The following is a 26,892-nucleotide window of genomic DNA, read 5'->3' as shown; positions in this document are numbered from 1 at the left end:
GGGGCTGGGCTGTGCGCGGCGGTCTCCCGCCGTTCTCGGGCATCGTCCCCGCGGGGCCGGGGCGGGCACAGCCCCGAGAAGCCCCTCCCCCTCCCTGTCGTCACGGGGCACGCCCCGCCCCGCCCAGCTCATAGAGCCCGCCCCCCTGCACCATTGAGCTTCGCCTCTCGGCCGGCTAGAGCGCCGCTTCCGGCTGGGGCGGTGCGGTAACTTCCGGCGGGGCGGGGGGGTTGCGTAGCAGCGCGCCGGGGCCGGGCGGGGGGGCAGGAGGTGGAGGCCGCGGCCGCCCCGGAGCCCCGCGGCGTCCCGGAGCCGTCCAGGCCCGGGCGGCAGGCGGTACGTGAGGGCGGGGGGCCCGGGGGGGCTTGGCTGGCTGGCGAGGGGGGCGCTGCGGGGGGAGAGGGGCCCTGTGGGGAGCATGGGGGCTGCGGGGGGGAGAGGGGGGGCCTAGGAAGGGCTGTGGGGGGGGAGAGGGGTAGAGGGGGTCTGTGGGGAGCCTGGGGGGCCTAGGGAGGGCTGTGGGGGGGTAGGGGAGGGAGGGCGCCTGTGGGGGGCTGCGGAGCGGGAGAGGGGCTCGGGGGGGCTGCGGGGAGGGAGAGGCGTTGGGGGGGCTCGGGGGGCTGGTAGTGAAATGGGGGGCTGAGGAGCTGTGGGGCGGGGGCTGTGTCGGGGGTGGGCGAGGTGGAGTGAGCGGCTTCAGGGCCCCTCGGGGGGTCCCTGGGGTGGGGGTGAGGCCCCAGCAGCCCCCGGAGCCCGCAGGCCGGGAGCGGGGCCGTGGGGAGGGCTCAGTGGGCCCGGCGGCGTCACGGTCCCGGGGGGAGGGTTGGGGGCCCACTGGGACCCGGGGGCTGGCAGAGCGAGGGCAGGACCGCCCGGAGTCGGGGTGGCGGCTGGGCAGGCAGGGAAGGACCCACCGAAGGGCCAGAGACCCCGGAGGTGGAGGGGGGTAGCCGAGATAGGCGTTGATTTGGGAAAGGGCTTAAAACCTTTCCGTGGCCATGGGGGCAAGTGATGGGGACGGAAGGAGGTGCCCAGGAAAGGGGGATGCATCGCCCGGAGCCCTGCATGGGTCTCCGCACTCCCCCTGCGCACGCAGCAGCGTCGGCCGTGCTCGCCGCCGGGCCTGCGTCCTGCGAGCTCAGGAGCTGAGCGGACGAGCACAGTTTAGAGCTGTCTCTGACAGCTCGACTGCGAGCCGAGCTCCGAGTCGTCTTGAGGAGAATCTCCCAGCTTTGATCCCTGATAACGTTTCCTACCCTCCCTGTATGTCTGTGCTCCAGGCTGCTGCAGCCGGAGTAGTTTCAGACCTGCTCACAGGGGCTGGCCGGTGCCTTGCTAAATGGTCGCTGAGAAGGTGGAGCAAAAAAAACCCCAGTGGCTTGAGAAGATGGTCGTTCCATCTGATTATACAGCGTCATAAATACTCCCCAACTTCACTGATGATTGCTCTTCTAGTAGCGTTTAGAGGAAAGCTTTTAATTGGGCTGAAAGTTGCTCTGATGCCGAATTATTTGCAGCCTCTGGGTGCTGCTGTAATGCAGCGAGGGTTAAGGCCGTCCTGGTCCTCATGCAGAAGCCCAGGGCTCTGGGGTGCTCTTGGGTGAGGAGTGGAGAAGTAGGGAGTCTCATGTGTGGGTTAGCTGTAAAAATTAAAGCATATAGAATTCATAACAAAAGAATGTGAGAACACTTACTGCTTTCAAGTTCTTGGAGTCCCGTGACTGACCTTCAGAGCACATCACAAAGCTCGTGTGTGTGTTTGAGGCATTTGAGGAAGGGTAGGAAGTAAAGGGAAGTCGGTAATTAAATGAAATAGGGCTTTAGTTCACGACAAGGTTTTATAATGCAGGCTGTGTACTGAATAGCATGCAGCTCTGCGAGGTTTCCTGCTCTTTTTCCAGAGACGTGCAAGTAAATGCTACTCTTCACAACTTCAGGCACCTAAGCTTGACAGATATCCTGTCTTATGGGAAGGTCCCTAGCCTTTTTTTAGTATAGTTTATAGTGTTAAATGTAAAACGGTGTTATGAAAAAAAACTCAGCGCAACAGCATCAGATGAGCTCTTTTGTTCTAACAGTAGATGTTGTTTGTAGTGGCTTCCAGGGGCCAGGCGTTACTGTGCCTGCTTTAATGCTGTGATAATGTCCAGTGGTGTTTCTGAGCTATGCTTTTTTGTCTTCGTTGCCTAGAACAGCACATAAAACCTAAAACAGTATTTCAGATTCAGACTTCCCTGCTGTCAATTTTTGCAACATTAGAGTGAGCATAGGAGTTGGAAGGAGAAAAAAAAAAAACAACTTGGATTTGTGTCAGGAGGTATTAAGATGGCATTTGGGAAAACTATTTTTAGCAAGATTGTGTAACTTAAAAGCCTAGACTTTACCTACTGGGCAAATACTTCTTTTCCTGCAAATGGTGCATTCTTGCAGTGCAGCAGTCTCGCTGAAAACTTCTCTCAGCCAAACGAAATGGGGATTTGAGGCAAACGGAGTTTTGGCTAAGGGCTGGAATTTCCGAAGCAAAGTGCCACAGCGAGGCAACTGATGTTCGATCAGCAGGATGGTTCATATGCAGCTGGTCCAGAATGCCGAAAGGAGCAAGGGCTCTCAAAATTTGGCTGGGGGCTCTATAGCTATCACTTCCTGCTGTTTTTTTTTTTTTTCCTTAAGTAGAGTAATTTTCTTAGGTGCTTGGAGGACAAAGTAAGGGATGGTCTCGGATGTGGCGATTGTCCTCTGTTCAGATCCTTGTTCCCAAGAGGAACGTCAGGCGTAGCTGGCTCAGGTTGCCGGTACTTGATCGCTTCTGTGCAGGTTATTCAGCTGCTTGGGCACGTTGCGAAGGCTCTTCGGGAAGTGCAGGTTTCCTGGCGGAGGGGAACAGTCTCATGTGTGTGGCTGAAGGCCTGGGTTCTTGTGTGAAAAAAGAAAGATGCTTTCATCTGGGTTTTTAGAGAGTGAGTGAAGGGCAGAGCACAACTTCCCATGTTGGTTTTTACCATGCTCATTTTTTTTTTCCTTCCTCTTTTTTTTTCTGTGACTAGATCTGTCCTGTTTGACCTCATGACTCTTCTGTAGCAGCGGCTCTTGGCCAGTGAAGAATGACATTTTAGACTGTAAAAGGAGGAAAGGGAAAAGATGGGCCACTGGGAGCAACTCCCTGAAAAGAGTAAACCAAACCCAGCCCTGTCTCTTTGCTACTTAGGGAGGAATTCTGCCACGGAAGGTAAATCAAGTACTTTTCAAACTTTTTTCATCTGCTCACAGGTGATGAGTTTAAGTCTTCTCTCCACACGTGCAGAACTCCAGACACACAAATGGTTAGAGTTCTGTCAGCAGTTTTGTGGGGTGTTGCTTTCTATACAAGGCTTTCAGTGGGCTACTGTGGATATTTTTAGGGCATATTTATTTGAAAACTTTGTTTCTGCTCTGTTGACAAGAAAGACCTCTCTACCTCTGCACGCTAACCCTGGTTTCTATCAGGAGTCTCCGTGTGCCTGCGAGGAGTCCCTCTGATCTCTGCAGCGGTGCAGTTGACAGTGCAGCACATGTGGCTGCTGTCACAGCTTGTAGCTGCTTGATTCCTCCTTCAGCAGACGTACTTAGATCACTGTTCAGAGATCACAGCCTGCTGTTCAATAGTCTGTGCAGGTTCACAGTGAAGGATACGGTTCGTGCTCTAAAGCCGTTAAAGAACCTTTCTTGTAAATTAACGTCTATGGGGAAATGGCAGAATCCTCCTTAAATTTTGGTGCATAACTAGTCTAAAACAGTCCTGCCAAACTGGCTTAAAAACTGCTCCTGCCTGATTTCTATATTTCTTTATTTCATTTAGTGTTCTAGAATGAGAAAGACAGACATTGGAATTGCAAGAGCATTCCCCAAAAAGCTAGATTTCCTGTAACTTGCAGAGACAATGCTTTGTTAATAAAAACCTACTGATAAATCTGGAATTTTGGAAAGGCATCCCAAAAGATTGCAGAGACAGCTGGAGGCAACGCAGAGCAAACTTCAAAAAGAGCGAAAGGTAAAAGTGAGCCATAAGTCGAGCTGCTGAGCGGTCTCTGCGTGTGTGTTTTCTCACTAATCAGTCAGCTTGGTGACTGGCCAACTTCTAGGGCTTCACAGCTTGTGTGGGCTTCCTCACAGCAGAAAACAGGAAACACTTCTTGGTGAATAGGATCCTTGCTGTTCTGTTCTAAGGATAGGATTATTCACCAGTATAAAGAGATCCCTTGCATCCATATGCTTTCAACTAAAGGCAAAAAGCTCTTTGGTCTTCCTGTGTCTTGTTTTCCATATGGCAGCTGATCTAGACTTGCTCAGTACAACGGCAGTGCTGGAGAGTTGAAGGTGGGTCTGAACAGAAGCTTGAAAACTTGGCTGACCTGCCTAGGCCACACTGCTGGATTTTCTCCCTAAGAGGTTCACTTTCTGCCCTGTGTCCCTGGGAATTTTTGTGCTGTTTGTGAGGAGCTAAGACTTGCCTTCATCCACGTGGGTGTTGCCAGTGAAGGTGTTGGGTTGCGGGGGGGGAAATCCTTTTCCCTGACAGTTTTGGCTTTCTGGTGCCAGGTATCGCAGCAGCACATCAAGCCCCTGTTTAAACTAGCTGTCTAGTGAGGCTTTCCCTGTGACAAGGTACCACTTGCACTTCTGGTCAAGCAGTTAGGATTGGGAGGGGACAGACTGCTGGTCTCACGTAGCAGCAGTGCGGGATGTTTTTTGTAACTGAGTATTTGTGTACAGATGTCTTGCTGACTATGATTTGTGTCTGCCATTTCTGGGGAAAAACATTAAACTCGTTTAGCTTCTGCTTTAGGTTTTCTATTTTTGGGGGGCTGTCTTGACATCATAAGAAACAGACCAGAAAATAAAAGCGATAGCAGGGATGGGTAGGGCTGTTCTGCGCTGCGTAATTCCAGCCCAGCCCCACCTTGCAGACCCTGATGTCCTGCTCTACCTTATCCGTAGCTATGAACGCTCTCAAAATAATCCATTTCTTGTGGGTGTGTAGCATGGCACGTGCGTGAGGCCCCAGTGCTGGTCAGAGCCTCTCGGCACTGCTGCCATTATGGACGAGGAATGTGCAGGGCCTTCAAAAGTGCCCTGGGGCCGGATTCCTGCCCTGGGATCTCACAGCGTTAACTTCTTCCTCTGGCCTTGCTGCGTCTGCCTGCAGACAGGCTGTGCGCTGCAGCGGCGTGCCGTGCCACATTCCTTCGTGATCTCCGGGGTTTGTGGGATGTGTCACAGCACAACTGACAGCTGGGGAAAGCAGGCTGTGCCAGGGAGCTGGCGGCTTGAGCAGATTTTATGCGAGTTTGTACCCCAGGTCACAGGATCTAGTTTAGTTCCTACCTGGGTTCCTAGGAGCCAGAAGCTGTTACTGCAGATAGTGCTCAGACAAAATAGTCTTTGCACTGTAGAAATGCAGTGTTTTTGCAAGTGGGAAGGATATTCTAAGCTTGTAGCGAAAAGGACAAAAACAAATTCAGGCTTCTGCCGGAATCTTGTACATTTCCCTTATAAATCTGAGACTTACGAATCTAAGACTTGTAAGGTTGGAGAGAAGATGTTTCCGTTTGCGATACTGCGATCGAATGTATCTCGCATTCTTGCTGATGATCAGTTACATCATTTGTGTGCTGCGTAGGTGGAGGTCACGTGCCAGTTCTCACCCTGACACTACCATTGAAGGTTACGCTGTCTGTCTGAAAATGAAGAAAATGGGCGAGTGCTCGCTGATGGGCAGGAGAGGAAGCATGGGAGTAGCTGTCTAAATCAGTGCATCTCCACTTCAGTTGATCAGAGGGATATTTTTGGAGGAAAATAACCCAACTGTTGTGGAGATCTGCCACAAAAATCATGCTGAAGTTTGAATGTTCTCTCTATTTCCCATGTTGTCGCTCATCTGCGTGGGCTACTGCATATTCTTTCTGCCTGTTTGAAAGCTCTATTTGAGGCTGTAAAGCCCATTCACAGTGCTGTAGATTGAATTCCAGAGCTTTAGATGGGCTTGAGTTGAAAAAAGTACAGAAGGGAAGTGGCAGGAATTGGGTGGGAACCTCAGCAGCTCAAGGTCAGGCCACCCTTTCAGAAAGTCTTAATAAAAAGCAGGTCTGTGATGTTTCTAAAACAATGTGTGATTTTCAGAAGTCGTTGCCATGGCTTAGCAACCTGCAGCAACAAACTGCGTTCTCTGAGCCCGTTTCGGTTGCAAAGCAAGGCTTGTAGTCAGCTTCGATTCTTGATTATGCATTTTATAGAGCTGTAGGACTTGAAAAGACCCCCTGGGTTGGTAAGACCTTAGCTCTGCCTCATGTTCTTCGTAGGCTGAAGGTAAGGATAACCTAAGGCTAGATTTTGATTAGGAGCAAGCCCGAAAACTTGTATTGTCTGCAGTGCTGAAGAGGCTTGCTCAGATGTCGTGGTATCTTTCTGCTCTTGTCTTCTCTGCTTTGTTTTACCTCTGTTAGGTCAGAGAGGCTCTGGGGTCCTCTCTGAGCTGTGGCACTGCAGGGGAGTGGTGACTGGAGCGGCACTGGTCTTGCATGTTTGGGGACTCTGTGTTGCAGAGCACTCAGTGCGAGAGACGCAAAGCAGGGTCTAGGAGAGGGGTGCAGCATGGGGGAGAAACCAAAGCCTCCTTGAGAGAGGCGTGTGTACTCGAAAAATATTCTTGCCTTAAATGCCAGCTTGGCTTCAGGAGCTTCCTAGCCTTTTGCAGTGCAAACAAACAAAAAATCCCTTCTGAGAGCGGCTGAGGGTGTGTCTGAGGTTTGTTTTTCCTGAGATTTTGAGCAGTTAACATAACCTGACAAATGTTTTTATGCTCCATATACTTGGAAGGGAACAGGATTTTAATCTGGTCTGTGAATGTTGTTTCTGTTAGTCCCGCCGCTCTGGAAGAGAGCTGCCGTTTCAATTCTCTGACTGTGAATCTGGAGATAGGCTGGATAAACGCCGCGTCTTGCGCCTTATGTAACAGCTCCTCGGGCCAACTGCGTGCCAGAGAACAGGCTGTGCGGTGGACGTGAAGGACGGGGCACTGCAGAGCTTCACCTAGACCGCTCGGGTTCTTTCCCAAATAAGCCTTGCCGAGTCTAAGGGGGTAATGGCCTTGCCCCGGTAGCTGCAAACAGGGATGTCTAACTCCATATTAGGTCTTTTGTTTCTGTAGGTGCCAAGTGGCATTACCTGCACAGTGTGATGTGAACTTGGCTTCAGCACTGTGCGCGTGGTGTGCTGAGAGCTGTTCTGCTTCCAGCAGCCACCTTGAGGAACTTCTTGAAGATTTCTTTGCTTTCTTCTCTTGAGGTGGCTTATTTCCAGGGCTAACCACTCTGCCTGCAGTCTCTTTCACTTACGTGTCTTTAACATATTAAAAGCACTGAAAACAGGGTGGGTTTGTTAGGTCCCGGCTGGAAGAGTCTGCAGGTTGTCTTTGCTTGTTTGGTACCAGTAGCAGTTTCGTGCTGTGGGATTTTGAGGCACTGCCAGCATTGCGGCATGATGCCCGCGGGTGTTCCCAGGACACCCTAAAGCCTGGCTGATACTGCCGAGATCCCAAAGAACTTCCCTGAATGAGGAGTGGTCTTGCTGGATGGAAAAATCTTCTAGGTCCAATTCTGCAAGGATTAAGCAAGTAGAAGTTCTTCAACATATCCTTTTTCCTTCCACCAGCTACCATATTGGGATCTTGAACATGGCGAGAACCTCGTGATTAATGTGTTTTCCTGCTATTATACAGTTAAGAAAGCTTGTTTAACCCTCCTTTCCTTTTGATCTTTTTTTGCCTATGTATACTTAGGCAAAAGCTTCCTTTTACTTTGAAAAAGAAAAAAATCACTTTTTAGAAAAAGCCTTTCACAAGTGTGTTTGTTTTCTTTTTTTTTGAACGGAAAGTTCTGCTCTTTGGACATGAGCTATTGCCAAACAGAAGATTGACACTGCAGTAAAAAACTTCATGGAAAGAGATGTTAGATTTGTACTCTCAATACTTCTGGCTTTTAATTAAAAATATTAGTCATTATTTGCTATGTGCTTTGCCTGCAGCCTCTTGAATCAAAATAGTACATACTAAAACTTTGTGGGTTACTGTCAGTCATTTCTGAAGTCTCTGTTAACTGGAGTAAACTGCTTTGAAGAAACACCCCTGCTTAAGAAAACTTTCAGGCCTGGGGATTACTGGGTTTTTTAGGGGTGGGAGGGACTGCAGTGAACATCCTCTGAATCCATTGGGTTTTATTGCTGCTGGAGTAAAGGCAGTTTTTGAGAAGGAACAAATTAACCCATGTGACCATGGTTTCAAAACAAACACATTAGCCCAACAATTATGTTGAAACGGGTGGTAACCCTTTAAAGGGTTAGTAAGCGAGAATCATTCAAACTTAATTCCTGAGCCCTTGTTTAATTGTTCCATTTGAGTCTGGAGCTTGACTGAGGATCCTCCTGTGCTACCGTGGTCCCAATTCAGGTGCTGCACATAAGTCACTTTACATGTGAAGCACTGCGTAAACGCTGCTGTATCCCAGAACACAAATGCTTGCTAAACTCTTCTCTAAGGCTATAGATGCCATTAGAGACAAAAGGATTAGTTTGCTGGTTTTTTTCCTGCGAGTAGAGCATGAATTACTTTAAATTGCCGTCTGCTTCCTGGGTATGTGCAATAACAATTAGAGGCCCTCTGTATTAATGCTGGAGGGGTGAGTGAGCGAGTCACGTTTCAACTTACTCTGTTTAAGTGTCTGATCAGTTTTTTTTGGTGGGGAGGGCCTGCTGTTCCTCTTTGGTGTCATTAGTGTTGTGGTTAATTACACCCACGCCGAGCAGTTGGTGACCGACAGCCTGCATCTAGGCAAAGTTGGTTTATTTTATCTGCTGTTCTTCACCAGTAAGTCTTGATGGAGAGGCTGAAGTCGGGCAGGTGGAGTGACTGTCCTGGCCTGCAGATCAGCAGTCTGTCTTCTGTGCCAGTGTTTGGTTTTCTATCAACTCATGGCCTTTAAATGTCTCAAATATGTATTCAGAAATTCCTAGGAAAAACCACAAGGCCATGCAGGCTCATTCCACACACGCAGGCAAGCCAAATGCAAACAAAATTGGAAGAAGCAAAGAAACAATCGAAGTAACGTCAAGAATTTGGTTCTGTGATCGCTGGGTTGCCTCTGCAGACCTTGCTGTGGTGCTAAGCACGAGGCAGTCTGTCTGCAGCTGAGCCCGGCAGGTTACCTTTGCGGAGTGGACTCTGCTCCTTTTTGGTGCTGGCATTTGACATTAGGTCTGTTCTGTCAAGCCATGTGTAACATGGGTGGACACTAGGGGTAACTGTACCAGAAAAGTCAAGATAATGACGAGAAGGACCGAGAAGATCTGACATGAGTCAGTTATAAATGGTGGTGTCATTTGGAATAGTGTTACCAGATCTGTGTGGCTTGATAGACCTGCCAGGAACACTGGTGCCACAAGGAGAGTGCTGTAGGGAGAGGTGGTTGGCCTTCAGAGCCTCTATCTCATAACCACATCTTGAAATCGAGCTTTCGTTCTTCTTACTTCCTTCAGACTTTCATAATGCGCAGTTGTGCAACGCCTGTCCACATGGATAGTTAATGCAGCTGGAGGTGTAAAAGCCGTGGGAGACCTTGCAGCCAGACCCCTGCGCTGCTCGGAGAGCTACCCCTTACTGCTGGTGTTTGTTTCCTAAGGAGCTGAGATGTATGTCGTATCGGCTGTTCATCAGTAAATCGTGATGGGTCTGTATCTGAGCAGAGAGCTTGTAGTTCCCACTGGTTCCCAGATTAAAGCAAGGTTTGGATTTCTGCTTAGTTCATATGCCAACAAATACCCATTTCAGTTCCCTGCCTGGCCAGGCAGTGTGGGGAAATCCCTCCAGCCAAGAGTGGTTTCCATGCACAACATGTGTTGCATTTATTTCTGTCCTGCTGCACTGCATAGTTTAAAAACTAGGTCGCTGGACAACTAGGTCATGCAGAGGGACTTTTAGCCAGCTTTAGCCTGTGCTGCCTGTTCAGACTCAATATTGTTCTTGTTAATCTTCAGCTTCAGACAGCTCTTCTCCTTTGGTGCGGAACAGGGGGTTGCTGCTAGCGCTGGCTGCTGGGTCTCGTGCCAGCAGCGTTGAGGAGGGTGGCAGGCACGCAGAGCCGCCGGAGTCTCTTGGGTCGCTCTCCAGCCCGGCGCGGGGCGGCTGCGCGGCAGTCACCGAGCTCAAGTACCTGGCTTGCTGGGGCCCGACGCGTTCCAGGCGCAGCTGCTGGCTGCCCTGCGCTTCAAAATGTGCAGCCTGCGAATGCCGGAGGATGCCGTGAGCCGGAATGGGCTGCTGGCAGCGGGGAGGCTAGCTAATCGCCATGGCTTGGCAAGCCGCCCCTTGCCAGCTGGGCTGCAGTAACCGGGTCGCTTGCGAGGGTGCAAACAGACCGTCTTCAGCTCTCCCTCCGCGCACGGACTGTTGTTCGGCTGCTGAGACTCTCCTGTTGCAGTTCTGCTGGAACAGGCTGTTGTTCCTGTAACAGCTCTGCTCGCTGACGTGAGGGTTTCCTGTGAAACCTCTATCGTGTGAGGTCAGTTAGGAGCCATCGGAGCCGCTCTAAAGCGGCAGAGCAGGGACAGGGGTGCAGCTTCAGCGCTGGTGGCTCTTCCTTTGTCCACAGTCTGCTCGTCAGAGCAGAGCTGCCCAGAGCCCTTTTGCTTTCATCCTGGCACCAGCCCCGTTTCTCTCTGTAGCAGCCTCCTCCTCACCTGGTCTGAGGAAGATGAGGAATCCCGGCAGATCCCTCCAGCAAAGTGCTTCTAGCCAGTGTCAGCCCCTCTGCAGAGCCGGCTCAGGGCTGTTTCTGCTGTGCGGTTTGTCCTGGTAAATGGCTGTCCCGCCAGCGGTGTCGGCAGCATCTTTCCTTGGTGTGAACTCGGACTGCTGGGAGTGCAAGTCACCTTAAATGGATGCAGATCCAGGGGGCCGGGAGCCAAGTGCTGCAGAACCCTGTGATTCCTTTGAGCCTCTAGGTCACTTTTTTCCCTGGAAACTCTCCAGCGGCAGCAGGACTGCTTCAGAAAGCTTGCAGCCCCCCACGATATGCGATGTGTTTACTCACAGCAGGGAAACCGAGGCAACCGAGTATGGTGCCCCAGAACACCCACAGTGCAAACCAGCGAGAAGATCACTGGAGTCCTGGCTCTCCTGCTGCGTTTTAACTGTTACAGAACAGCCTCTCTTGCATCTGTATGTTTTCTCTTCCTTTTCTCCCCTCTCCCTTGCTTTCTGGTTTTAATTTTATTTCTTTTGGATCATAAAGCTGATGAAATTAGGAAAGATTATTAAAAACACCATTGTTTACAGAACAGGTTTCTTCCAAGCTGTCCCAGCTGCAAAGCTGCTCTGGTATCTGTTGGCAACACTTATATTGGAAATAATGAGAAAATGGTGTCTCTCTTTTTGAGAACCAGGCAAAGCCTGACACTGGAGACTTCCAGCACAGGCTAATTAAGTTTTATTTGTTTTGTTTGTTTATTTTAATTTTTTTAAGGGATTCTGTCTGGTCTTCTCTATTCCTGAAGAAGGGTTGGGCTGCCCTAGTGAAGCGATAGCAGATACAAGATACTTGCTTAGAGGGATGAGCTGTGTGGATTTACTGTTAAAAGGAGGGAGGAGAGTGGGATTGCCAGGTTCTGCTAGCAGCTGGTGTGCTTTAAGAGGAATTAGATGCCTTTGCATTTGAACGGGAGGCACTGGGGTGGATGTTGTTCATCCGGTCCTTGGTTTTACTGACCATCGTGCTCTGACTCTCCAGGCATATTTTTTGCTGTGTGTTTAATGTGTAGGTGCTGACAGCCTTCCGTTCTTGCTGTTGTCATTTATCTTTTGCCTTGGACCAGGTTTATCTAGGTGAGCTCTAGCTGTGAGTGCAGAGTCCTCTGTGTTGCTGTTTTGCTAGACACAGTTGCGCAGTTTATCGTGGGTAAGTGCCTTTTTCAAATCTTGGCCTTCTCGGGCTCTGGGAGGTTGGGGTCCGGGAGACTCGTAGCCAGCACGTCTTCTGCCCGGATGAGACTCGGTTCCCTCTCAGGCACGCTGTGTTGTCTGCCCCTGTGCTGTTCCTTGCTCGTGTTGCTCACACCGAACATCAGCTTCTCGGAATGAGTCAGTGTCTCTTCCGAGTGTCCGGCACGCTGTGCGCGTGGTGCACAGGTGGAGGTGCTGCTGCCCCGGGACCCGCAGCCAGCAGCGCGCTGCTGAGATCTTGTAGGAGATGCTTTTTTCCCGGTGAAACTGTCCAGGGCCGGGTCCTCTCCAGGCTGCTCTGCATCCCCCCGCTTGCCCGTGGAGTGACGATGCGAGGTGTGTTTGTGACCTAGAACAGCTGTTACCAAGGAAAGCTGATTGTGTGGGTGAGGAGGAGCGTGGAAGCATAATCCTGCGAACTTCAGATGAGTCAGCCTCTGTGTCGGTGGAGTGGAGAGCTCTGCTGGAGCCAGTAGATACTGGCTTGTTCCACAGACTGTGCCTGGAGCAGTTTACCAGGCAGAAAGCTTGGCTCGTCCTCACTGTCTGGGATCCAGCGGCTTGAACATATTGTGGCAAAAAGGAGGGAACATGTGAACATGTGCTTTGGAGGCTGTGGAACAAATCTGCAGGCTCCCATGAATCCATTTTTTAGGGGGGAGGGGGAACCTTTTTTTTAAAGCCATTAATTTTCCTTTTGTCAACAGAAAAAACTCTTAGCTATTGAATTTTCCTCTGGGGTCAGAAACAGTTATCGTGCTGGAAGACAGCACAGTATTACCATGGAAATCTTATCTGTATGGTCGCTGTTAATATGAAATATGGACAGATAGGCTTTGGGTCAGAAGAGCCGCCGCCTCGTTAGCTGTGTTTCTGCACTGTGATTTTGAAGTGCTGAGGTAAGCTGATGCCAGATAATTGATTGAAGCCCCTTTGTTACCCAAGACTTGGAACAAAACTGAAACGCACTGAGCGTATAGGAATGAATGTCCTATAACCAGGGCAGGGAGAGTGTGTGGTGACTGGCTGCCTTAATTTATTTGCCTATTTAAATAGTGGGTTTGTGGAGAGGACAGAAGAACAGCACAAGTCAGGGGCTTGAGACAAGACGTCGGCCCCTCCGTAGCGATAGCGGAGCTGGGAGAACCCTCGTGTTGGGATGCGACGGCCTTTTGGCAGTCCTTCATGCAGTGCCATTTTCTAGGCAGCTGGTAAGTGGGCCGTCACCTTCCTCTTACCTCTCCTCTGCTTCCTCAAGGGTGTTCTGGGAACAGGCCTTGAAGGGCTTTTGTCTCAGCTGGTGGATGCTGAGGAGGCTTAGGGTAAGTGCAGGAGTGTCACAGCACTTGTTAATTCATGATCCTCTCTGATACAATCAAGTCCTTGTTGCTATGTAGATCTCTTCTGTGCTAAGCAGCATGCAGGCACTTGAAGTCCCCAGGCCAAGAAGATGACAATCTAAAAAGACAAGACAGACGTGATGACAAGGGAAGCAGAGGGAAAGGGAGGAGAAGTGACTTACCCCAGCTTTGCTCTATAATTTGGGTTAAAGCCCTGTTCTCTGTGACTTGCCTCTGATCCGTGCTGGCTGTCCTCTCTCCCTGCCCAGCCCTAGGGAGGCTGACAGTGCCGGGGCTGAGAAGCTGTGCATATTTGGAGAGGGCAGGATTGGGAAGTGCATTCACTTAAATCAAGTATAATCATAAGTGGCAGTTGCTATTTATTGCAGATGCAATTTGTTCTAAGAATGGGCTTGTGTGGACTTCCACTCCAACTTCACTCTGCTATATCTTGTCTTGTCCGTACTGCAGATGGCTTGGTTTGACTTCACCCCAGTATCCGAGTGCCTCTCTTAACCCTTTGAGGAAAGACGTCTTCTAAGCTCCTTGCACTTCGGTTCTGTGCGTGATAGATGCCTGCAGCCTGAGAATCACCATTCTCCTTGTTGAGCAGCACTGCGCTTGTAGGGCTTGCTCAGATTAGCTGTGTGATACTTCCTTTGGGGCCATCCTGGAGGTTGCTGGGCCCAGGGAGGAAGAAGTGTGCAGTATCCCGCAGGGCTAGGTCATTAATTCACCTCTGGATGTGACAGGAGAGAGGCTGGGTTGCCAGCTCCGTCTCACTAGAACATCACAGACATTTTCAGCTCTCCTATTTCTGCTTTGTAATTAGGAAAGAAATGCTCCTTGCTTTGGCATGCTGGCAGAGCCCCGCAGATGATCCGGCTCTGTGCTTGCAGAAGGGGCAAGCAGCTGGGTAGAGGAATGAGAAGAATTCGGAGGTGCTCAGACTCATGCAGGTGCAGAAATTTTTCTGGGGAAAGTTTTGATACAGCTTCTGTTTGGCATATGGCAAGGTGGCCATCTTAGTGGTTGTGTTGTGCCCTCTGCTCTTCTCCCCTCCGCTCTTCTCTTACCCGAGTGGGTGTGAAGACATCTGGTGTCTCACCCGGCTGCTTGTTGGAAACTGGAAGTTTGGAACTGAAAGACAAAGGAAGCCGAGCTGTTAGCGAGTGCACTTCTGAGCAGACCGTGCTGTGGGCCGGGCGCCGGCTGGGCAGCCCCTTCCCTCAGGGTTGCTCTCTGGAGTTGGTGCACTCACAATGCAGCTTGTCTTGTTAGCGGAAGGATCTTGTCCGGTTGCCCGGTCTAGTTCCACTCTTGATGCCTGGACGCCCATTGCAGTCGCTGGTGCTGCATCTCCCTAGCAGGCGCAGAGGGCAGGCCGTGTCCCTGGCAGCTGCTCGTGGACTCAGAAACACGTCAAGACGCCACAGCGTGAACCAGTGCGTGAGCACGGAGCGGCAGGGATGAGGGTGTTTGGAGTGGTCCCGGCGGTGGAGTGAAACACCTTCCTGGCGAGGGGCTGCAGGTTGCGCAGGTGCTGCGGCTCAGCCGCCAGCCGGGAGCTGTTGCTCTGGATCCTCCACATCCAGGTTTGCCTTCCCAGTCGGTTTTACCCCAATGTAAATGTGTTGGAGGTGCTGAGACTTGCAGCGCGAGTGGCTCATAAAGGGATGGGAAGGAATTTGGGTCCCTTGCCAGTTGAGGGAGCAGCATCTGTCCAAAGGCGTGGGAAGGTCTGAGAGCAGCTGATCCTAGTTGCTCAGAGATCCATTCTCCCTCCAGCCTGGAGCTGTTAATCTTGTTATCTGAATTGCAAACTCTGACACAGGGACTTTCCCCACCCCAGCCTCTGTCAGAGGAGTCTTTTGTCTGTGCTCGCTCTGTTAGAGCAAAGAATCTATCCACACGTGGAGCTGATTTATCATCTGATTTTCACAGATGTCCAGTGAGTTGATTAAAGTCCCTCCCTACTGTCCTTTGACTAGGAGAAGGTCCCAAGGGCCAACCATGAAGTTATTGCATGACCTTCAGCCTCTCCCTATCCATCCATCACACCTTCTCTCCTCCCTTTTCTTTTCCAGCTGAGCAGATGCCGCCGTTTACACAACAAGCCGCGCTTGCTGTGTCTGTCTAGAGCCGAAGCTCTTTCGGCTGGGAAGGGCTGGCCGGGGAGGCGCGTGGCGTTGTGCAAGCAAGTCAGCCGAGCTGCAGCGACTCGGCACCGCTGGCCGTGGCTGCGTGGCTCACATCTGGCTGCAGAGCATCAGCAGGGCCAGTTTGCGCCTGCCCTCGAGAGCAGGTGGATGTTCCTGACGTCTGCGCAGCCAGGGGTGCTGCCGCGCCGCGGTCTCCTCCCCGGGCAGGCACGGCTGGTGTCGGAGCCGCGGCGCGGCCGCGCGCCCTTGCGCAGCTCCCGTCTCCGTCTGGTTCACGGCTCCTGTTTGCGTTCAGGGTGGAGCCTCCTCCTTTATCTCGTGCCGAGCGTGATGGTGCCGCTGCAGCGGGAACCTGTATCGCTGTGACAGTTGCCACCGACTTTGATGTTGGTGAGAACGGGAGAGGAGGGGTTGGCTCCGCAGGGACAGGCCGCAAAGGGACCCGTAGCTGCTGGCACGCTGGGGCAGGGCTCAAGGTCAGTCTCTGGCAGGTGCTGTGAGAAGCCAGTGAACGTATCGCTGGGAACCGTGCCCTCGGAGGGGAGGGACAGGGACTTGGTGCCGGACGGGCTGGGTTCGCGCTGGGCTCGCTGCTGCACGTCCTCCGTGCTGCGAGCAGGCAGGGCCTGGCGGCTCCCGTCCAGGCGCGGAAGCACCCGGCTGCGATCGCTCTGCGGCAGGCAGTGTCGCAGTCTTTGCTCTGCGTCCGCTCGGAGGAGCGGTAAAACCGGAGGCAGCTGGGCTTTGTCGCAAATACCTGCACCCGGGTAGCTGGGGTCTCCGGAGCCGGCGGGAACGCTGTCCCTGGGGACGGCATTGGTTCCCTGCGCTCGGGGTAACTGCTTGCAGGTGCCTGGCTGCCCCAGGGAGCAGTCTGTGGCACACGTCGGCATACGTTGCTGCCCGTGCTCGTAGCATGGCGTATAAAAGCCCACGACAGTGCCCTGCCTATGGGGCTGGGCTCACTCGTTGTTAGCAGTGTCTCTGTGCTGCTTCTCCTGTACATACCGGATCCAACTGTGGGGGGGAAAAAAGAAAGGCAAGTGGGAAAAATGCAGGAGGATTAGTAATATAACATGTGTGGGAGAGCAGTGATGCCAGCAGTGCATCGTGAAGGAGCAGTTCAGCACGCAGACAGGGCTGAAAGACCGCTTTCCCCTTGGCTGTGCTGCACCCTCCTCTGTACAGCGCTCAGCCATGAGCTCCTGGCTGGTGCCTGCCATGCTCGGGTCTGCCGCAGCCAGCCGCGTTGGGCAGAGGGAGCAGGAATTGGGAACCTGGCCACTGTGAGGGCCGGGACTGGCTCTGTCTGGACTCCACGGATGCCCAGCTGCTCCTAACCTCTGTTTTTTCCCTCGCAGGGTTCTGGCTTTGGTGATGAGCAATGGGGTATGATGTAGCACGCTTTCAGGGGGATGTTGATGAAGACCTTATATGCCCCATCTGCAGCGGGGTCCTGGAGGAGCCGGTGCAGGTAGGTTTCCATCTGGTCACTGACTGTTGTTACCAAAAGCCTCTGATTGCAGCTGCAGACTTCTAGAGGTCTTCATCAGATGATGGGCGCCACACACAGCATGTGCGTTACGTGAGCTTGAGGGAGTCTTAAAGCTTTCTTGCTAATGCATTAAAGCAACGGCACGTGTAAGGATGCGTAAGCTAGCCAGAATCCTGCTCCTCTCCTGCCAATAAACATAGCTCAGATGGAGGATAAATGGAGCAGTGTGCCGGTACCGGAGCTGTGCTCCGTCAGGCCTGACACGGCTGGGAGTGTTTGGTCCAGTTCGCTCTGCAGCTAGTGCAGCTATTCAGGGAAGACAGCATTGCATGGGGAGTTTGCTTTTTCCACTTCTTCATCAGCTTCCTGCCCCTGTAAAGCAGAAGGGCTGTTTATTGAACAGGGCTTTCCTGCGAACTGTGATACTGCAAGTTCTTCCAGCGCAGCGTGCAGGGGTGGCTCTCTGGAGGGGGTGCTGGGGCCCCTCCAGAGCACCGCGTGATCTGTGATGTGTCGGTGCACCATTGCCTGCCTGGTAATGGAAAGGCCGTATTTGTCACTGTGTCCTGGTAAGCTCAGTTACTGGGAGAGAAATCACGGGGTCTTTTAGCTCCCTCACCAATGCCGGTGGCTGAGTGGAGCTGGCATTGTACGTGGGGCTTCTTCCCCCAGTCTGTGCCCTTCCCTTCCTAGGAATGCCTTCCACCAGAGGCATTTCTGCATTCGTAGAGCTGCGGCCATGTGTTAGCTTTGTACCCTCTGCGTAAATCCAGCCTTCATTTGAAATAAAATGGCTTAAAATAGGATCGAGCTAATCTGAAAACACATGCTTGTTGCAGTTTGATCGCTTAATAGTGAATAGAATCACCAAAGCTGTGATTTGTGCTGTGCCGGTAAGCCGGAGTCCCAGAGAAGCCAAGGATTGCATCGCGTATCCTCCCCGTGTCAGTGGGCTGCATGTGTGCTGGGACTGGGGGTGTGCAAAACTGTGCGATCTATCGGAGTTAAAATACTGTGTTAGCACCCTCCAACTCCGCTAATCTGTTATGTCAAAACAAGCTTTAATGATGAAAAGAAACAGTCTGTCAACATGTGAACATGATCGTGGATTGTTGCATAAAGTAGAGGGAAAGTTGCAGGTTTCGTAAGTAGATTTATTTAAATCTCATTTTGAGAATGTGATATCTAAAAGTCCCTTGTTCCCAGGCTTTTCTCAGGAGTGTTTAACAGCCTATCTGTTGGATACCAGCCCCCCCCGCTCTTGCCAACAGCATGGTAACTGGAGCTGTGATTAGGCTGCCTTTGTAGCTGGGCATAAGACTTGCCCTCTGACTGGCCTTCATTTGAAGGGATCAAATTCCTGAGGACCATTCTCCTTGTTTCCTGCCTACCGGCTAAGTGATGAGTGCTCTTGAGTGGATTCCTGTTGTGGAGGTGACTGGGGGAGAGGAGGCAAGCTGCCATCTGTCTGGAGACTATTTCTGCTGACCGAGGGACTGTAGAATAATCTAGGTTGGAAGGGGCTTCAGGACGACTCTGGTCCATCTGCCTGTTCAGAGCAGGGCCACCTCCAAAGCTATCTCAGGTGGCCCAGGGCCGTGTCCAGCTGAGCCGTGAATATCTCCAGGGATGGAGATTCCACAGCCTCCCTGGGCCCCGTGCCAGCGTTTGACCGCTGCCACTGAAACACACATTCAGATGTGACCCAGCTGTCCCCTGGGGCACAGAGATGGCCCTGGGTTCTGTCCCAGCCGCACAGATGGTCTCCCAGGTTCCTCTGCAGCCCTGGCAATGAAGCATCGCTTGCAGCAGCTGTGGTCCCATGGCTGCGGAGCAGCCCTCCGCCTGCAGCGGCCAGTGAAACTGGCTTGATTTGCCATCTGCCACAGTCGCCATCTGCACTTGAGTCACTGGGGTTTCCAGATCACTAAGACTTCCGTGTGAGCAGATACGGCTGTGCTGATCGGCCTTGAGTGGATAAAACCTTGTAAAGGGAGCAGAAAGGCCAGCACAGCAGGGAGCTCCGGGATGCGGGGGCAGGTGGTGGGAAAGCCAAGGGAGCGGGACTTCGGCAAAGCACGAGGGAGGGGGTGGTTTTCCCTGTGCCAGAGCCCTACATGCGCTGCGTTGTCTGTCAGCGAGTTCAGCTGCCCGCTGGCTCGGATATGGCGTGCGGCTGGGGAGGGAAGCTGACTTGGTCTGCGTTGCTGTAGGGTCTGGAGTGAAACTTCCAGGACAGTGCTGTGAATCGAATTGAGGAATCCTGATTCGGCGTGTCCTGCAATCTTCGTTATACCCTGGTACCTTTGCTGGCTTGTGCAAGGCAGCCTGTAAGATGCTGCACTGAGGGAACAGCTTGTACATGAGATTTAGCCCTGAACACATCTGACCTTTCTGTAACTCTGGATTTCTGCTTTCTGGAAGAAAAAGATCTGTGTTGTCTGAAGAACTGGCCTGTGTCCCATTCCCCCTCCCCAAACTTAATACCCTTTCAGCTGTAGCTTGAACTTAAGAGCAGAGCCCAGCTGTATAAATACAGTGAAGTAATGTTCTAATCTGCCCTGGAAAAATGTTTAAATTTAGCATCCTGATCTGTCTTGCCTGCTCAACCCTTTAGAAAGGCAGCACAGGAGACACCAGGGCAGCAGCCCTGTTCTGACGGTCCATACCCTTTCCCAGGGAGCTGATCTTTTTGTGAGGCACCAAGTGTCTGGTGAGAAGAGAGTAACTTGGTGGGGCTGGGCCCAAGAGTGAAAACCAGGCGTGGATGAACCTGGGCATTTGCCATCCGAGAGAAGGAAGGATGGCTCTTCAGCAGTGCCTTCCACGTTGTGGTGGGAGGGTGCTGTGCAGAGGCTTTGCATTTTCTGTACAGGCCTGTTTTTTGGTGTCTGATTCCCCTGTCTGCTTGCACAGTGGGCGTGCATCTCCCCCAAGTGAGTATGTAGCTGTTGTGCATCCCTCTGAGACAGAGAGCCCTTCTCTGATCAAGGTCATTGCTAGCACATGAGCTATCCAGGGACCAGCAAACATGTCCCAGCAGGGTTTGAGTAACATGTAGCTGATTTCTGCTCCTCTTCCCCTCCACAGGCTCCTCACTGTGAACACGCCTTCTGCAATGCCTGCATCACCCAGTGGTTTTCCCAGCAGCAGACGTGCCCCGTGGACCGCAGCGTAGTGACGGTTGCCCACCTCCGCCCTGTCCCGCGGATCATGCGTAATATGCTCTCGAAGCTGCAGATCACTTGCGACAACGCTGTTTTCGGCTGTACGGCAGTAGTGCGACTTGACAACCTGATGTCTCACCTCAATGACTGCGAGCACAATCCAAAGCGCCCAGTGACTTGCGAGCAGGGATGCGGGTGAGGATGGCCTTGGTGGGGTTCTGGCCAGCCCAGAGGGCACAAGCCCTTAGCGTGTCACAGCACCGCGATCTCTTCCTGCCCTGCTGTCTGTGGAGGAGGGCAGAGGGGGGACCCCAGGCCGGGGGAAGGAAACGGGGTTCATGGTACCTGGCTCTGCTCTGGGCACCCCTTTGCCCCGTGGGCATGGGGCTTTGGAGGCAGCAGGGCCTTGTAGGCTGTGGTGGAAGGCCTTCTGTCAAAGCACATTGCTCCTAAACTTGGGTCAAAGCCCCTAGCTCTTTGCTGGAGGCTCAAGTGTGAGCTGACTGGTGGAAATGGGGTACTGGAGCTTTTGTAAATCTGCCCAGAGCCATTCCACCCCAGGACAAGTTCCAGCATGAGCTCTGCTCCCTCCTACATGCTGCCAGCTCTGAGAACCAGGAGCGGTGGGTGGTTGGTCTGGTCTTGGCACCTCTGCTCTTGGTGCTGATATCCTTCCCACTCGCATGTTGTAAACATCAAGCCAGGCTGGATGGTTGGCTTGGAAACGATCAGATCTGCCGAAGATGAAGTCAGAGACTGGATCAGGCTCACGGGCTCACTAATGTGGGACTGATCCTGAGCCCTGATCGCTTTCACAGGAGCATAATCCCATCACCTGCCTGCTTCCTGGTGATCTGTTCCCATAGGTCTCCCCCATTTGGTTTAAACCCTGAGGTACGATAGTGAACAGATCATCTAAAACATATTCGAGCTTACATGGCTCTGGGGTTTCCAGAGCTTCTCGCAAGTCCTCCGAGGCTGGCTTTGTCCTGGAAGTTGTTTATGGCCATGCCAGGTGCTCTGGTGTGTAACTTTTCCTAACGCGGGGCCTCCACTGTTTTTGTAATGCTCTGCAGCTTGGAAATGCCCAAAGATGAGCTGCCAAACCACAACTGCATCAAGCACTTAAGATCTGTGGTGCAACAGCAGCAGACAAGAATCGCTGAGCTGGAGAAGACTTCAGCAGAGCACAAACATCAGCTAGCAGAGCAGGTAGCTCCATGGGGCCAGGGGGTTGACTTGCAGCGGGGTCTCTGTGCTAACATCCCCTTGGGAAGGGTCAGTCCTGCCTGTTCAGACACCAAACACTGAAAATGGTTTGTGCACAAAGAAAGCAGCTGCAGGGCAGACAGAACCGCGTGCAGCCAGGCCCCTGCTGCTGTTCTGCACCTCTGCTGCCTTGGAGTCCTTCCCTTGCTCAGCATGTGGAGGGCACCCCAGGACTCCCTCTCCTGCCCTGCTCTGCCCTTCGCAGGTCAAGGCAGCTCGGAGTTTTGAGGGTATCACCATGAGCCATCGTTACTGTGGCTTAATGAGTTGCTGCCCGGTGGCTGAGCCTGACAACCCAAGCAGGGCGGTGCCCTCGCTCTGCCTCAGCTGCAGAGCGAAACCTGCCAGTTCCAACACCAACTTCCTCTGAAACTGGGGAGGGCCGAGAGCTCTGCCGGGGACAGGAGCTCGGCGAATGGGCAGGGACGCGCTCCTCCCTGCGGCTCTGCTGGGGTTTGCTCTTAGGACTGCTGGCTGCAGCAGTGACTCCTTTTGCAAACCCCGCTGTGTCCTGCCCCTTCCAGAAACGGGACATTCAGTTGCTGAAGGCCTATATGCGAGCTATCCGCAGTGTCAACCCTAACCTGCAGAACCTGGAAGAGACCATCGAATACAACGAAATCCTGGAGTAAGTACTGATTCTCGTGCTGCTCTAGGAGGAGCAGGGGAGCCCTGCGTCAGGGTGTGAGTGGAGCTGGGCATCTGCCAGCTTAACTTGCAAACTTGAGAGGAGGATGAAGTGCCTTCTGAGGCAAAGGCACAGTTTGAGAAGAAAATGTGTCTTCTCGTCATACAAGCAAGCGGGGCAGTTGCAGGGAAGTTTGTACTAGCAGGGAGTGGCATGTGAGCTGGCTGCACAATGGGTTCTGGTCTCTTTTATTCTTCCACCTGTATCCTGTTCACAAGCAGGAAGCTGTCAGATTCCTTCCTCCTTCTGAGAAAGGCTGGAGGAAGTGACTTCTCATTGATCCTTTCTTCTGCTCCCTTCTGGGAGTTAAAGGCTCTGTTCAACAAAGCTGAGTGCCACAGCAAGGGACCTGCAGGGACTGCTCGCTGGGGTGGGAACAGAGGAGAGGAAGGTGGGGAAGAAGAGGTGTTTCCTGTCCAGCCTTGTTCCCGAGCACAGAGCAGACCCGAGGCAGAGCAGCTCCTCGGTTGCGGTGGCAGCCACCGCCGATATGTGCGCTGACTGTCCGCTTGTCCCCGTCTCTCCAACCAGGTGGGTGAATTCCCTCCAGCCAGCCCGGGTGACGCGGTGGGGCGGCATGATCTCCACGCCGGATGCAGTGCTGCAGGCCGTCATCAAGCGCTCGCTGGTGGAGAGCGGCTGCCCCACGTCCATCATCAACGAGCTGATCGAGAACGCCCACGAGCGGAACTGGCCGCAGGGCCTGGCCACGCTGGAAACCCGCCAGATGAACCGGCGGTATTACGAGAACTATGTGGCCAAGCGCATCCCTGGCAAGCAGGCCGTGGTGGTGATGGCCTGTGAAAACCAGCACATGGGTGAGGACATGGTGCTCGAGCCAGGACTGGTGATGATATTTGCACACGGAGTGGAGGAAATATAAGAACTTTCAAAGCGAGAAACGCTTTGTGCTGACAAGGGAGAGGAGGGGGAAGGTGGAGAGGCAGAGGGCACTGGGGGAGTAGCTGGTCAAAACCACTGGTGTTCCCTAGCCACCTGCGTGGTTTTGTTAGGGCATTATTCCCTCGAGCCTCTTGCTTCCTTGCTGAAATGGTTAAATGCCTCTGGTAAATACTACTTAAAACACTTGGCCTAGCAATGAACACACACTGCAGCCCATCCATGTTTGCCCCTTGCAGATCAGCTTCCACATACAATGTCTTTCAAGGGGGGAGAGGGAGAGAGCGCAGCTGCTCCCCGAATACCGCCAGAGCCTTCAGACCCAGCCTGCGTTTTGGATGCTAGTGCCTCTACTAAAGCCCTGGCTCCTTGTGCAACCCAAACTGAAAGGAGTTGCTGTCTTGCTGCGGACTGACCCCAGGGCCACTGGCATATCTCTTGTTTGTCCAGAGCCTGAATTCTTGGGCTTTTATCTCCCTCTCTGGATTTTTCCTGCCTTGCTCTCAAAGGTTTCTCTGTTGCTATTTCTTCAAGTCTCACCTCCTTCCATGCCTGACTGACCACACAGTACCTTAACAGCAGGATTTGCTCCCTGGCCTCCTGCGCTGGGCTGGGGAGGGGCATGGGATGGGGAGAAGCAGCCCAGGAGCAAGTCCACGAACGGAGCTGTGAGTCCTGCCCAAAAGCAGCTCTCGAAACCTAAAGGCAGCCGGAGTTGAGGCAGCCGAGCCGCCGAGAGGATGAGCCTCCAGCGCGTGTCGAGGGCTGGGGCCTTCCCCCCTCTGGGAAAGACGCGGCGGTGGAGGAACCGGCCTTTCACATGGGCTCACCAGGCCCTGGATGCCACCGTCCCCGCAGACCTGCGCTGGCCATGCCGCCCTCCTGCTGCCGTTGCCCCACGCTGCCAGCCCAGCCCCGGCTCCCTCTCCGCTCCGCACCGGAGAGCCCGGGCTCTCCCAGGCTCGTCCCGTGGATGCTCCTGCCCCAGCGACCGGCTCGCGGCTGCCCAGGCATCTTGTGCCATTTAAAGTTGCCTCCACACGTTGCCCTTAGCCCTAGAGGAACTGTCCTGTCTGTTGTGTGTCAGTTGGGTGTTCGGCAAAGAGCTTTCTGTACTGTTACTGTTGTTACTTTTCAGACACTTGTGATTGTGGTTCTGTATTTTTTGTACTTTTTTGGCCTCTTTTGTTTGTATATCCCCCCCTTTTATTTTATTTTTGAAGTACCATGGACAGGCACCTCAGAACCTGGTTACGTTTACTTGTTGGGAGTTTAATTTATTTGCATTTGTTTTGTTGTTTTTTACAGTACTTTTCTCCTCCTGTGTCTGTGTTGCTCAGATACGGTTTCATCAGCTCACTCCTGTGCCCGTGTGGGCTACTGTGAGGCAGGGATTTAAATGATCAATAAACAGCGTTCTGATTGCTTTACGCGAGGCTTGGAAAATATCCTCCCCTCCGGGACGGGGTGTCTCTGCTCGCCGGGAGGAGGAAGCCGGCAGAGCCCCCAGGACTCTGGTTTAACGGCGTTCCCCTTCCCGGGCTGTCGCCCCCGAAGCAGCTCTGCTTTCTTGTCCCCGTTGCTGGGATCGAGCGGAGTCGGCGCTCTCCCAGCGAGGCCCCAGGGCAAACACCAGCCTCGGGGCTTGGGGCAGCTCTCCTGCAGCGGCCCTGGGGTGGGAGGTGGCTGTGGTCCCTGGTCCCACGCTGGGATCCTTTTTCCCTGTGCACATCCCACTCTGGGCGAGGGGCCTCCCTGGCAGCACCGCTGGGATGGGGCCGGAGCAGGCGGAGGGATGCAGCGGGGAAAGGGGGCTGCTGTGGCAGCGGGAAGGAAGATTCCCCACATCCAGCTTCTCTCTCCTCCGGCCCTGCTGTTCCCGACCTTGGGAAGATGCATGACCGCTCCTGCTAGCCTTGCTGGCAGCCTCGCTGTCCCCTCGTCCCCGTGGGCTTCCGCGTGCTTTGCATCGCCCACCACCCGTGCCCGGCTTGGCTTTGGCTTGGCCGCGGGAGCCCGTGCTCCTCCCGGGCTGCCCTCGAGCAGGTTCCCCTCCCTGCACGGCTCCGGACCTGCCGTTGCTCCGTGTTTGTGTCTTGTGGTTTTCATGCACCAGGAACGTGTTCTGCCGTGGGGCCCAGCCGTCCCAGGTGGTTTGTGCTTGTTTTGGTGTCTAGGCAATGCCATGTTTGGAGAGGCCAGCCGGGGCGGGGGTCCTCCCAGCCCGGGCCCTCGTGCTCGGGAATTTGACAAAGCTGCTAAATCCAACGGGAAAAACCTGCATCTGCGGCGCCGAGCGCGTCCCCTTCCCCGCCGCGGTGGGATGCGGGGCGGCTCCTGCCCGCGGAGGGGCCGCGATGGCGCTGGGCCGCAACGGCCGCCGCGTGTGCGTGTGCTGCTGCTTTGTGTCGCCTGCGCCGAATAAACCAACCGCCTTTTCCGGGTGCCGCAGTCTGTCGTCGCGCCGCGCGCTTCCCTCCTGCGCGGGGACGCTGCGGGTGGCCCCCCCACCCCCCCCCCGGCACCCCGTCCTTCCTCCGCAGCTCGCTCCGGCCTCTGCTCCCCGGGCCTTCGCCATTAGGGGGGGCTGGGACCCCCGAGATGGGGATCTGCGCCCTGGGGGGGGGGAGCTGAGGGTCTGGGGGCCCCCTTGGACCCGGGCAGCCGCTGCCACCGAGTGCCCCCCTGCTCCCGAACAGGAGCAGCCCCCCCCATAAGTGTCTCTGCAGCCCCCAAAAGGTGTTGCCCCCCCCCCCCCGGCCCCCAGAGGGGTTGTGCACGGTCCAAGCAGCCTGCGCCGCGCCGCCACTTCTTTAAACAGGAAAAAAAAAAAAAAAAAAGTACCGGGGCTCCCGGGGGGGGTCTCGGCAGCCCTCCCCAATTCCCCCCCACCCGTAGCCTCTCTCGGGCGGGCCCCGGCCGCCCCCACAAAAGCGAGCGGCGCGTCACGGACAGGATTCGAACCTGTGCGGGGAAACCCCATTGGATTTCGAGTCCAACGCCTTAACCACTCGGCCACCGTGACTCCCGCGCCTGCCTGCGCCGCGCTCCGCCTAGACGGGCGCGCGGCTGCCCCGCCCCGCCCCGCCCCGCCCGCCCCGGGCACCGGCGGCCTGTCCCGCCCGGTTCGGCCCCGGCGCGGCGCGGCGCGGACCGGGCTCGCACGGGCTCCGCTTCCTGCCCCGGCTCCATTCGACCAGGGCCAACCGCCCCCCGGCCGAGTGCCGGCAGGGGGCGGTACCAGTACCGGCAGGGGGCGGGGTTGGTGCCGGCAGGGGCGGTACCGGCTCTGCCCCCCCGGTACCGGCAGGGGGCGGTACCGGTACCACTGCTGCTCCCCGGCGCCGGCAGGGGGCGGTAGCGGTACCGGCAGGAGGCGGTACCGGCTTTGCTCCCCGATACCGGCAGTAGGTGGTATCGGTACCGGCAGGGGGCGGTACCAGTGCTGGCAGGGGGCGGTGCCGGCTCTGGCCGCCCCCGTGCCGGCAGGGGGCGGTAGCGGTACCGGCAGGGGACGGTACCGGCTCTGCCCCCCGGGTACCGGCAGGGGGCGGTACCGGTACCACTGCTGCTCCCCGGTGCCGGCAGGGGGCGGTACCGGTTCCAGCTCTGCCCCCCGGTGCCGGCAGGGGGCGGTATCGGTACCGGCAGGGGACGGTACCGGCTCTGCCCCCCGGGTACCGGCAGGGGGCGGTACCCGTACCGCGCTGCCCCCCGGTGCCGGCAGGGGGCGGTGCCGGTACCAGTGCTGCCCCCCGGGACCTGCAGGGGGCGGCGCCGGTTCCAGCTCTGCCCCCCGGTGCCGGCAGGGGGCGGTACCGGTCCCAGCTCTGCCCCCCGGTGCCG

General features: G+C 54.5%; 1 protein-coding gene and 1 non-coding gene across 6 annotated transcripts; one reads left to right on the top strand and one right to left on the bottom strand.

Moving 5' to 3' along the window:
* Window positions 1–132: 132 nt before the first annotated feature.
* On the top strand, window positions 133–24,476 carry RNF41 (ring finger protein 41). Of its 5 annotated transcripts, XM_064498651.1 has the most exons (8): window positions 133–336; window positions 3,045–3,226; window positions 3,836–4,027; window positions 16,889–17,001; window positions 20,113–20,384; window positions 21,266–21,401; window positions 21,983–22,086; window positions 22,678–24,476. In XM_064498651.1, exons 4-8 carry the CDS (start codon window positions 16,912–16,914, stop codon window positions 23,027–23,029), a joined length of 954 nt encoding a protein of 317 aa, XP_064354721.1. In that variant the 5' UTR covers window positions 133–336; window positions 3,045–3,226; window positions 3,836–4,027; window positions 16,889–16,911; the 3' UTR covers window positions 23,030–24,476. The 5 variants fall into 5 exon arrangements, with proteins under 5 accessions (XP_064354721.1, XP_064354719.1, XP_064354722.1 ...); XM_064498649.1 differs by lacking the exon at window positions 3,836–4,027; XM_064498650.1 differs by lacking the exons at window positions 133–336; window positions 3,836–4,027 and adding an exon at window positions 2,769–2,792.
* A 1,513-nt stretch (window positions 24,477–25,989) lies between these two features.
* Window positions 25,990–26,071, bottom strand: TRNAS-CGA (transfer RNA serine (anticodon CGA)). The gene has a single exon. It is a non-coding gene; the product is annotated as a tRNA-Ser (tRNA).
* Between the last annotated feature and the right edge of the window lie 821 nt (window positions 26,072–26,892).

The sequence above is a fragment of the Dromaius novaehollandiae genome, chromosome 28, assembly GCF_036370855.1.
Source record: "Dromaius novaehollandiae isolate bDroNov1 chromosome 28, bDroNov1.hap1, whole genome shotgun sequence".
NCBI classification, from domain to species: Eukaryota; Metazoa; Chordata; class Aves; order Casuariiformes; family Dromaiidae; genus Dromaius; species Dromaius novaehollandiae.
This window is presented reverse-complemented; position numbering and strand designations above follow the sequence as displayed.